At 40.1% G+C, this 12,497-nt stretch overlaps 1 protein-coding gene across 2 annotated transcripts in view; it reads right to left on the reverse strand.

The window, feature by feature from the left end:
• The window catches only part of HLCS (holocarboxylase synthetase), a 242,428-nt gene extending 233,496 nt beyond the window's left edge, over nucleotides 1-8,932 (reverse strand). Inside the window, exons 1-2 of one of the 2 annotated variants that reach the window (XM_036744985.1) lie at nucleotides 8,910-8,932; nucleotides 1,246-1,398 (exon numbers count right to left, since the gene is read on the reverse strand). Coding sequence is in view for 1 of the 2 variants with exons in the window: in XM_036744984.1 (XP_036600879.1) it covers nucleotides 1,246-1,398; nucleotides 8,380-8,622 (396 nt within the window). In the remaining variant the exon portion in view is untranslated. Of the gene's footprint in view, nucleotides 1-1,245; nucleotides 1,399-8,379; nucleotides 8,653-8,909 lie in introns of those variants that run through there. The other variant, XM_036744984.1, reaches the window with a different exon arrangement.
• Nucleotides 8,933-12,497: the final 3,565 nt, after the last annotated feature.

Consider the following 12,497-nt stretch of genomic DNA (forward strand, 5'->3'; position numbering starts at 1 on the left):
AGTCACTGTACTGTTTTGTATCTGTAGATTCATTGATCTCATTACTACATATATACTAGAAGGAGGTCAATGACAAAAAGGAAACATCTTGTAAATAACAAAACATTCATAGAATTTCTCTTTATGGTAGCAAATACCTGGAAAGAGAAGGCACGCCCATTAATTAGGAGATGCCTCACCTATGGTATATGTAAGTGAGGCAAAACAAGAAATGATGAATTTCATGGAGGATTTCAATGAAACATGGAAGAACTAGAAATTGATGCAGAGTAAAGCAAGCAGAACCAAAAGATCAACAGTTTCAACAACTATAACTGTCAGTAGTAGTAGTGATAGTAGCAGTAGCAGCAGCAGCAGCAGCGGTAGTAGTAATAGTAGCAGTCAATCTCAGTACTAGAACCAACAGGGAAACAAACTTTCCTCTAAGAAGCAAGAACTATGGGTATAGGATTTGGCTATGTCATTTGGCTATATCTAAATGTGGGGGGGGGGGTTTCTACATGAAGTGGTAAAGAGTTATGTAAAACTACAGTGTCATAAAAAAAAAAGAAAAAGGCTATTTTTGAAAAATAAGTGCAAGTTGAAGGGGATCACGAAAAGTTTTCTCGATGAGGTGGCATTTAAGTAGGCATTTAAAGACTGGGTAAAAGGAATCCACGGGTGAAGAACCAGAGATAAGACATTCCAAGTAGAGGGAATTCTGAACAGCCTGACAGGAAGTTTATAATAAAGTCACTGAAAAATTTGTAAGCATGACCTGCAAGTCAGTAGATGACAACAATAAGGATGTGAAGAGTGGACAAGTAAATTACAAAAACCTTTGAAGAGAAAAAGCCAGGGAGGGATAACAGCAGCTAAACAATCTAAAGACAGTAGTGGGGAATAAAAAAGTATCCCTCCCTTCCTCATGAACCTGTGAATCTAGAGTGATTACAACTGAAGAGAAATGGGAGGGGAAAGCCAGGTTTCCTTTAAAGCAAGGAGGCAGAGGCAATTTTATAAAAGAGCAGTAATTACAAAGGGCATTAAAGTGGCATATGCCAGGTAATGGGTAGCCCAAGTTGGTGTGGGCTATATAATAATTCCAACAGCAATTTGCCTTCTTAAATTTAGTTTTCCATCATGCTACTGGTATGTATAGCACTACAGTAGAATATTAAGTGATATGCTTAAAGCTACTACTATTCCCTGAGTAGTTAATTAGCCCAAATCTTCAGCAAGACACATAAGAAAAATGTCACTCACCGTTTCTGAGGGGAAAAATGGTGTTGGTAAATTCTGACTTCGTAGCAAAATGCTTTCTATCACAAACGCTATGTGTTCTGCTTCAAGGACATCATCAGGATAAATAAAAGGAGAAACAAGAAGTAGAGCCCACTTATTTAAGTCATCAATGGACTAGGATGAAAGAGGAGAAAAAAAGGAAAAGATGTTAGATAGCACTGCAATATTTCTATTATCATTTTTACAATAGTACAGTTTCAGGCAGTTTGAGTACAGGCATACCTCAGAAATATTGTGTGTTCAGTTCTAGACCACCACAAAAAATGCAGATACCACAATTAAGTTAAGTCATACAAATTTTTTGGTTTCTCAGTGCATATAAAAGTTACATTTACATTATACTGTAGTCTATTAGGTGTGCAACATCATGGAGTCTACAAAAACAATGCACATATTTTAATTTGAAAATAATTTGTTGCTAAAAAATGCTAACCATCATCTGAACCTTTAGCAAGTCATAATCTTTTTGCTGATGGAGGGCCTTGCCTCGAGATGGCTGCCGACTAATCAGGGAGGTGGTTGCTGAAGGCTGGGGTGGCTGTAGCAATTTCTTAAATTGCCACATCATTTGACTCTTCTTTCCACAAAAGATTTCTCTGTAGCATTCGATGCTATTTGATAACATTTTACCCTCTGTAGAACTTCTTCCAAAATTGAAGTCAATCTTCTCAAACCCTCAAAGCCGTTGCTTTATGAGACACTGTTGTGTCTCAAGGAATAGGGAGGCCCAAGGAGGGGGAAGAGACTGGAATGGTCAGTCATTGGAGCAGTCAGAACACAACATTTATTGATTAAGTTCACCATCCAACATGGGTGCAATTCATGGTGCCCCACAACGATTACAACAGTAACATCAAAGATGACTGATCCCAGATCACCATAATGGATATAACAATAATGAAAAGGTCTGAAATATTGCAAGAATTACCAAAATGTGACTCAGAAACACGATGTGAGCATGTGCTGTTGGGAAAACGGCACCAATAGATCTGCTCAACACAGGGTTGCCACAAACCTTCAATTTGCACCAAAAAAAAAAAAATGCTGCATCTGCAAACCACAATAAAGCAAAGAGCAACAAAACTAGGTGGGCCTGTACAAGAAAAAAAGAAAAAATCAGCCACTCGAATAAATATGGATAATTCACTTCAACAAATGTTTATTAAATGCCTACCATGTGCCAAGACCTATGCTGAGTGCTAAGGCTAAAAAAAAAAATATGGAGCAATCTCTGCTCTCAAGGTGTGGACCTCTTCAATTTAGGAGAGAAGTACCAATTTCTCACATGCCACTCTTTAAGCCATGCCAATTTAAATAGCTACAAGAGCCTCCTCTTATCTGCATATTTAGTTATTTGTGCGTAAGCAAAATGTCCTAAAACTTGGTTTCCATCCAGCTTCTCTTTCCTATTCGAAATATAAAAACATTTTAAAATGATAATCAATAGGCATATTTATGAAAGGGCAGATTCAGAAAGCTTAGAGAGCAAGAGAAAATAATAAAACCATGCTGACTAGAACCACCTCAAGTGTATGTTATCTAATATCAACTGGGCCCTTACTGCAGCAAGGAAATCATTCTACTTCATTCAGGAAATCATTCCCTAATCAATTTTCTATCTCACCCACTATAACAACTATTCCAAACCTTTTCATCCCTCTAGCCTCCCACGGCACCAATTCCCCCAAACCTCTGAGCTATGGACATAAATTCATACTACACTGAAAAAAATTATGAACATTTGTATAAAGTTCACCTTTCTCCCCTTCTCCACATATCAGTCAGAAAACACTCCTCTCTATCTCCTCCTTCACTCCTGTCTCAAATAAAGAGGTAGCATTTCTCCTGGTTAGGACAAATCCCTCTTCATGTACCCTGTGATGCCAATCAGTTATTAAAAATCTTCCCTCTAGGGCCTCTGCAATCCAGCTACACCGACCTATCAGCTATTTCTTACACGCCACATTCCCATTTCCTACCTCCAAGTCTTTGTACTTACTATCTCCCGTGCCTGGAATGCTTCCTCTCCTCTCCTTCAACTCCTAGCTTCCTTGGCTTTCGTCAAGACTCAGCTCCAATACCATCTTCCGCAGGTAGCTTTTCCCAATCCCTTTTGCATCTAGTCCCTTAACTCTGAGATTACCCTACATTTGCACAGTATGTATGTTGTACGTATATTATTTGTTTTCATATTGTCTCCCTAGCCCCGTTAGAGAGTGAGCTTTCTGAGACCAGAGACCATTGTTTTGCCTTTCTCTGTATCTCCAATGCTTAGCACAGTGCCTCACATGTAGTAAGTACTTAATAAATGTCTGCTGACCAACATAAAAAAGAGAAGTGTTAAGCTCAGTGGTTTTTCTTCTACAATCAGTGGCATTAGCTGCTCTCCCATCACAGAACCAGATACAATACAGAGCCTTCTTTCCCATAAACTACTCATAGAAGAGATAAAATAGTTCTGATCAATAAGATCTAGACACTGGTATATCTACTTGGTACTAATCCAGAAGTACAACTCAGTCACGAGATCCTTCTGGGAATGGAGTCTATGGATAGGGACAGAAGAGTTCCATTCCTTTAAAATACTACTATTTATCTCGCCATTAAAATAAACCTCAATTCCAATGTTTATGTCTGCAAAAAGATCTTACAAAGATGAAAAGACTCAGAATATAGGTCCAGAGAAATAATGATTGTCTAACGTCTGAGGATTATTCTATCAAATGACAAGTATTTGATATTAAGCACCCTTTATGTATTATAAGGTATTGCATTAGGTGGCCTATATGGGAAACAAACCAGCAACTATGGCATTACGGCCATGAATGTGGCTGAAGCAGGCACCGTGAAGCACTTGGAGCTTGGTCCGGCATTGAAGACACCAAGGTCATCCACTGCAGGACACACCAACAACAAATGTTCTAGAAACTATGGCAAATGTTTTATAAATATCATCCCATTTGATTCTAACAACAATGTGGAGATAGGTGTTATTATTATCATCACTATTTTACAGCTGAGAAAATTGAAGTACACAGAGGTTCAACGTCTTGCCCTGGGTCACACAGCTAGTAAGTGTCTGAAGTTGGATCTGAACTCAGGTAGTCCTGATCCCAGGCCCGCTAGTGGCCTAGGAAGCTAAGCACACATGAGGAATGGCAACAAGACCAATGGCTAGAGGGAGAATCATCTATAAAACGACTGAAAATGCAGGAAGCAGTCAGGCTGTGATGATGGGCTTTGAATAAAGTTTGTAGTTGGGTCTAGAGATATTAGAGAGCTGCTGAATTTTATGGAGCAGGGCAGTAACATGGGCAGACCTGTGAAAATCCCTTTGGCATTTGTGTAGATTGGAGGTAGACTGGAAAGGGTATATTTGCATCAGGGAGACTAATTAGGACAAACCTAAGTTGATTCATTATTTCTCTGGACCTATATTCTGAGCCTTTTCATCTTTGTAAGATCTTTTTGCAGACATAAACATTGGAATTGAGGTTTATTTTAATGGCGAGATAATTTCGTTGGTGGTTTCGTGAGTTGATATAGCCAAAAAACAACCATCAACTAAGGTACAGAAGGGTTCAAATCTACTGCAGTCAGCACCAACGAAGTCACAGATCTTTTCACTCAATTCCCACACTTTGGAAGGTATTTCAAAAAAGCATAACATTGGAATTACATATTTTAGTCAAGACTGAACTGTGTTTCTAAAATTAAGCATAGGGTTTTAAGAGTCTTGTTGAAAATCCATTTTTTGGGTGTATTTTGTACATTGATTAACATAGAACATTGACATAGATAGAAACACAAATATATTTGCTTCATTGCTATATAGCACATGGATATAATGTTGGTATCAAAAAGATGGGCATTCCATGTCACAGGACCCTTGAAGTCATTAAAAGAACTCTGCAATTTCCTAAAGACAATCCTAACCTGTTCTCTTCTTGTTCAACTTAAGACCTAATTCACTGTCCACATGTACTATCTGTTCCAAATATACACGATGGACAAACTCTATAGAATGTCCTTCTAAATGCATGTTGTAATATGGGCAATAGACATTCTTCAACCACTCAGTCTTTCCTATGTAGATGATCAGACCAAACTCCTTTGAGTGGTTACACATCTCTTCCAGCAGATTCTGCAATGTTCTACAGTTTAATGCAATTTGCACAATGTCAACAACCAACAGGATTATCTAAAGCACCTCACCATCCACAGGGAGTTCTTCAGTTTGGACTCTGAACTAGATCCCCTTCACCACAGTGGGAGACTTGGTCTCCAAATAACCAAAAATTAATTCACACAGAGAGCAACAGAAAGGCATATGACCATTTGACCTTATAACCAATAAGGAAATTCTGTGATAGGAAGAAAAGATGGGATTATTATGTGGTGTGCACCTAGAGAGTTTCAAAGGTACCTTCAAAATGTCAGGAGATACTAAGGAAGTCTTCAACACAAGAACAAGGGTCAAGAGTCACATAGGATGGGCAGACACAAGAGGACTGTGATCTTTATCACTGGAGAGGATTTCTAGTTCTACAGCTCATAGACTATTAATACACATACAATAAATTTCTCCTAAGGTATAAGGCCCATTTCCATAAATGCAAACCCAGATCTGAAGACAGCTGCAGTATACTAAGTCTCAATGTATAATCTATACGTAGTGCACTAGAGGGTGTTTATACTGATGGAAGTCTACCGCTTCCACTATGTTGTTCCTCCCTTCATTTCAAAGAGGATCAGTGACATCATAGGGTAACGTCTTGCCTTCTGCACCACCATGCTGCCCCTTAGGGCCAACTATGTTAGCTTTAATTGAATAGCCAAACTAAGAAGTATTCAAAGAAAAAAAGTACTCCAAATCAGCCTAGTTAGTACTAATTCAGCTATTTGGTTCAAAGTTATTGAATCCACACTAAAAATCCAACAAATTCCTGGTAATGGGCACATTTTTTTATTTAGTTAAAGTAGAAGTAACTTGATATTTGTGCCTCTCAACTGATGTTTTATGGGTAATAAGACTATGTGTGATTTTTCCAAACCATTTAACATCTTCCTTTCTTGCAGACACTTGATAATTGCTCTCTCAATGTTGTGTCATCAACAAAGATTTCTCCTGTGTGTGCCTGATCTGGTCTTTGTTCTTTCCTTCTTCTTTAATGTCATTTCCACTTCCTTTCATGGTGCACCTGAGATCACATGATACAGAACTGAGAAGGAACCTCAGATATCATCTAATTCCATCATTTTACAGATCAGGAAAAACTAAGACCAATGAGCCGGAATTTGAAGAGAAGACTTCTGACTCCAAATTCAAACTCTTTCTACTATTCCACAATGCTGCTCTCTAACATTAAGAACCCAAAATGTGGTGGTTCCACAGTCATGGATTACGAAAATAGTTTGTTACAGATATGTTCCATCCTCCCCATGCCTACTTTTGCATTAAAGTCATCAAAAAATCAATGTATGAGTTAACTTATTTTCAAGGATCCCTTTGAGTTCTCCAGGGAACTTCTATTTTCATGCTGTGTAACAGATGTTAATATATTAAGTCTCAATTGTCTTCTTTACTGTCCTGTTTTTGCTGATCATAAGCAGTACAAAGGAAGACTATCGAATGTCCCAGAAAATTACATTTCTTCTTGCCTAGGGCTCTATGAAACCAACTCCACCAACTTTTCTATTTGTGTATCTACAAAGAATATATGAACATTGCTACAACTTCTTGAGCAATTCAGTTTCATTTACAATGAAAATGTCGCTATATATACATATATATGCACACACATATTTAACTCACATTTAGCATACCAACAGTTAAATTAATATTCAGATTTGGTTTAAAACTGTAATTCTTAAGTACCCTCAGCCTCATTTTCGGTCATCAAAAATAACAGACAAGGGGATCATTTAGGACTGAGTGTCATTTTGTATCTTTCTTCATTTCAAGAGATCATGGTCAATGAATTTGTCACCTAGTAGCTAACAAATTAGAGATGAACTTTTCCATGCCAGGCTAGCCTGGTCCTCTAACAGTATGTCGTAAAGATAATGCATGAAATCTTTACAGATCTAGGGGAAATGCCAGAACCTGTGCTCTACTGGCCAAGCTTTCAAGAAAGCAGAGTCACTTCCATACCACAATGAAGTACTGGAGGAAGGTTTGTATTTCAAAGATCATCTAGTTCACCTTCTCTCATTTTATAGATAAGGAAACTGAAGCCCACAGAAATTAAGTAACTTATCCAAAGTCACAAAGGTTGGCATTTGACCTCAGGTTCTCTAACGTGAAGTGTTCCTTCCAATGAACCACACTGCCCTACCTTTGAGTGATTCAGCACCAACTTTTTCATGTAGCATTTTACACAAATCCTGATCCTCAATCAAATGAAAATAGTTTGTAGACGTTTCCAATTCCGCTCCCTAAACAACACCGGGCATAAGCCCAACAAGAGTAAAATTTCTTTTGAAGAAACATATAAACTGTATAAATATCTTTACAATTATTTCAAAGTCACACAGCTGGCCGGTAAATGGCATGACAAAGTCTCTAAGTGCAAGTACATGCTATTTCCACGACTCCAGACTCTTACATCCTTATGAACCCAGAGCTCCTAACAAATGCAGTTTATTTTCAGTGGTGGCAAGTGTCTACGATTCACATAAACATAAACTATAAAGGCTAGGGTAAATATGGTTAAAGGTCACATTACAAAATCACCCTTCCACAAGTCGATAATAAAAACTCTCACTTTTGTTTTATGTATCATTTTACAAGTTTGCAAAAGCTTTACACATAATTTGTGCCTCACAACGACCCTGTGAGATAGGTACTATAGGTATTATCACCCCCATTTTCCAGATGAAAAGACGGGAGTCTCGAAGATTTGCTCACGGCCACAAAGCTGAGAAATAAGAGGAGACAGATTGGAACTCAAGTCTTTCTGGGTCCAAGTCCAACACTATACCATTCTTGATAATGGGAGGCTAAGCAATACCAACTTGTATTAATCTGTCCCCACCCCCCGCCCACCTCCACCTCCAATCCCACAACACTCAACCGAAAGAATAAGAAACTACCTGGGTCTCGTCAATGAAGAAGACTCGGTTTCCCATCCTTAAGCAGACACCGTCCTCAGGGACCCCCGGTGCCCCCGGGCTGGGCCTCGGCTGCTCCAGCTGAAGCTTGCTGCCCCCGCCGCTGCTGCAGAAGGTGAAGGAGCAGCGGGTGCGGTGCAGCCTGCGCACGGTGCTGCGGATAATGCGCGCGGGCCGCGCCCCCCAGCGCGCCCACAGGTACAGGTAACACAGCGTGATCAGCATGCCCCGCAGCGCCGGCGGCCCCTCTCGGACCCTGCCCCAGGCTGCCTGCCCTCCCTCCTCCGCCCCTACTCAACCCAGCCCGGTCTCGTCTTCCTCCGGCACCCGCAGCGTCTAGCGCTCCATACTCTGTGAACTCCCCCTTGCCCCCTTCCACTCCAAAGCCTCAGGTGCACGCGCGGAAGAGAGCAACGAGGCTTCCGATGCCTCCCCCAGCTCCTCGCCTTCCCCGCCAAGGTCCCCGGCTCTGCCCCCACTTTCTGAAGGCAGCCGGCCGGCTATTCACTCACCCGGAGCAGGGGGTCCCACGTCCCACTCCACCCTCCCCGGCATAACCTCTCTACCACTTCCTCCCAGGCCCCTCCTCCTGCTCTGATTGGCTCTGCTGAAAGAGAAAGCGCGAGTCTGATTGGACCATCCGGGGAGTGACTGGAATAGGCCACTCCCCCTCCCTCCTCCCCTCTTTTGAAGGAGGAGCCCAAGCAGGCCCGAGGCTCCCTAGCGCGATCCGATGCTCGATTCGTTGTTCGCCTCTTTCCTCCCTGTCCTTTTTTTTTTTTAATATAAAATTGCCCATCTAAGTCACCAGGCCATTCTTCCCTTAATCAAATCATTAAAAACATGGATTTTAAAACAGATTTGTATTTATTTCGTTAAATTTTCCCAATACATATTTTAAACTTACATTTTTACGTGGGAAAAAATTTTAACATTCATTTTTTAAGATTTTGAGTTCCAGAGTCTCTCCTTCCCCCACCCATTGAGAAGGCAAGCAATATGATATCTATTACACGTATAAAGTCATGTAAAATATTTCCATATTAGCCATTTTGCAAAAGAAAACAAAAGTAAAGAAAGTTTTAACAAAAATATGAATTGCCTGTGTACATCGCCAGACTTACCCTGTGTGGGCAATTTCCGTTAACCAAATGATAAAAGCATAGATTTTTTTAAATATATTTTATCTATTTCATTAATATTTCCCAATTAAATGTAAAAACATTACATTTTTTAAAATTTTGACTTCCAAATTCTCTCCCTGCAGCCCCCCCACCTAATGAGAAAGTAAGCAACATGATATTCATTATACGTATGAAGTCATGAAAAACGTATTTTCATATTAGTCATGTTGCAAAAGAAAACACACGCCAGAAAGGATGTTTTTTAAAAGTATGAGAAGCATAGATTTTAAGTGTTGGGAAGTATTTTAGTGAATACCTTATCTGTCTCAACCCCTCATTCTGGAGTTGAAAATCCAACCTAAAAGAATATCCTCAAATTTTTCTGCACAATCCAAATCATGGTGGCTGTTATAGGCTGTCCTCCAGATCATTCTCCCTTCTTTCTCAAGGATGGAAGAAAGGAAATAAGCATTTATTAATCGCCTACTATGTAACAAGCACTGTGCTTGGCACTTTACAAACATTATCTCCTTATAACAATCCTGGGAGGCCGATACTACGATTATCTCCACTTTACAGTTGAGGAAACTGGGGCAGTGTTCAGTTACATAATTTGCCCAGGGTCACAAAGCTAGTCAACTCTGAAGTGCCACCTAAAGCACTAGCTCACAGATTTCCTCTTCTCAAAACACTGGTGTTGATGCTTCCTCTAAGTCCTTAATTTCAATTTCCTTCAATCTCATGACCTTCTTCTTCACTCCACATCAACCACATATAGGAAAGTCACACAGAATCTCAGTTACCTACAAGTGTTCTGCTTCCTTGATAGAAACTCTTAATGTTTCTCTAACCATAGCCTCCTATCCATTCCACCTCTTCTGCCTTTTCCTAAATCTATTCTTTGCCCACATCGAGACCTCTATTTCCTCCATCCTTCAGTATTTGGTCAGGTCATTGGATTTGCACTTTCCTCCCTTTCCAATCTTAAACTATTAGTCATTTCAATTCTGTACTGTATGCTGCTCTTGAATACCTCCTCTGTTATTCTAACAACCTTTCATTGCTTGCCAAATCTCACCACTAAATTATCATCTGTCTCCTCTGCACTGCTACCGGTACAACTCTTCCCCAGGGAGGGGTTGGAGGACAAAGGTATCATTGTTGGGAGGTGCCTTGCTGTCTGCAGACCAAACTGCAGAAAAAGTGTCTATCTCCATAGAAAAAGGAAGGTAATCACTCAGAAGCTTCTAATACGGCAAAATTTTGTTATTCCCTCTCCCCCATGAGGCTTGTAAAATGGGATTGTATAATTGGCTGGTGTGTCGCTGAACGTTAAGTGGGTGTAGCACATGGTACCACGACAGTGATGAGCATCATTGACTATGCAGGAAGTGTTGACATCTTCCCTTTAGCCCTGATGTTTCTGGTGCTACTCCTGCTCAATGTCCTCACCTCTTTATACTGAATTGTAAATGGGGGAAACCCTCTCACCACATAAATCAGATCATTTAGATCCAGGAATCAGTCCTGCCAAAGTGGGAGTGGAGAGAAGCATGGCAAAGCTTGGAATTTTTGGTCTTTGTTCTCCTATATTCTTCATCTTCCATCATCAGCTGCACATGGTTTCCATTCCACAGAACCATTATTCATAACAGTAAGCTGATCACCTGAAATCTCATCCCCATGCAGACTGACTCAGTTTTTGAAACTCAACACCTCAATTCCCTCAGTTGCATCTCCTAATTGGAGAGCTAGAGTCACAAATGCCTCCCAAAGCCTTCCTTTCTAGAGGGTTCAGAACTTTCCAGGTAACTATTTTGCATCAGAGACTCTACTTGGTTTCAATTCCATGGAAATTTGTGCCCCACTCTGGGTATTGCCTAGGACTACATTTACACACAGACACACAGACACACACACACACACACACACAATGTCCCTTTTCAGCTTCCTTCTGTGTGTTGTCTTCCCCATTAGACTGTAAGCTCCTTGAGGGCAAGGACTGTTTTTCTTTTTCTTATTTGTATCCTTAGCTGTTAGCACTGTGCTCGGCAATAGTAGATGCTTAATAAATGTTTATTGAATTGAAATGAAAGGTGCAACATTCTTCGTTTTGTTTTTGTTATTGTCATATGTGTACTGCCCATGTAAGACAGATATGTCCTCATGATTTCTCTAAACGCAGGTCATGGGGAAGGCATCGATAGATATTAATGGAATCTTACCCACCCTTCTACAAAGAAGACAATGATTCCTGCCTTAAGAAGAGCAGGAGATGATTGGTCATGAGATTGGCCACTTTTTTCTTCAGTCTTTAAGAGGGATAGTTATCATAGAATTATATCTATCACACCTCTAAATATTTCTGCCCTAGGTGTATAATTTTGGTTCAAAACAAAAAGCTACTTTCCTGATTGTTAAAACTACAGATTTAATTCCTTCCTACCAAATTTCAGTTGGGAAATCATATATAGTAAGTAAATCCATTTTTCCAGGCAGATGGCAAACACAAATTGGAGAAGTTATATAGATTATGCCAGAAAATGAGTAAATGAGCTCTCCCTCTGGGAATGAGATATCTTGGCTCAAACCAAAGGAGAGGCCCCAGTCTCACACAAGTCTCTAGAAAGGCAAGCTAGAAATCAGGAAAATGTTGAAGAGCTAGCTTCCTATACATGTCTGCAGCTTCCAAAGTCTGTCTTTGGTGAATCTCTCTCTCTCTCTCTCTCTCTCTCTCTCTCTCTCTCTCTCTCTCTCTCTCTCTCTGTATGTGTGTGTATGTGTCTGTCTGTCTGTCTCTGTCTCTCATTGATAGATAGATAGATAGATAGATAGATAGATAGATAGATAAAATCTTCCTCTGTACCCCACCTCTTGCTCACCTGTCTGGAGTTAATCCTGAAGAGAATCTGGCACCTCAAATGTCCTCTGGAAGTATAAAAGTCTCTCTTCTCTCAAAAGTTCTCAGGCCTACTC

This window comes from Trichosurus vulpecula, chromosome 2, assembly GCF_011100635.1.
Source record: "Trichosurus vulpecula isolate mTriVul1 chromosome 2, mTriVul1.pri, whole genome shotgun sequence".
Classification (NCBI taxonomy): Eukaryota; Metazoa; Chordata; class Mammalia; order Diprotodontia; family Phalangeridae; genus Trichosurus; species Trichosurus vulpecula.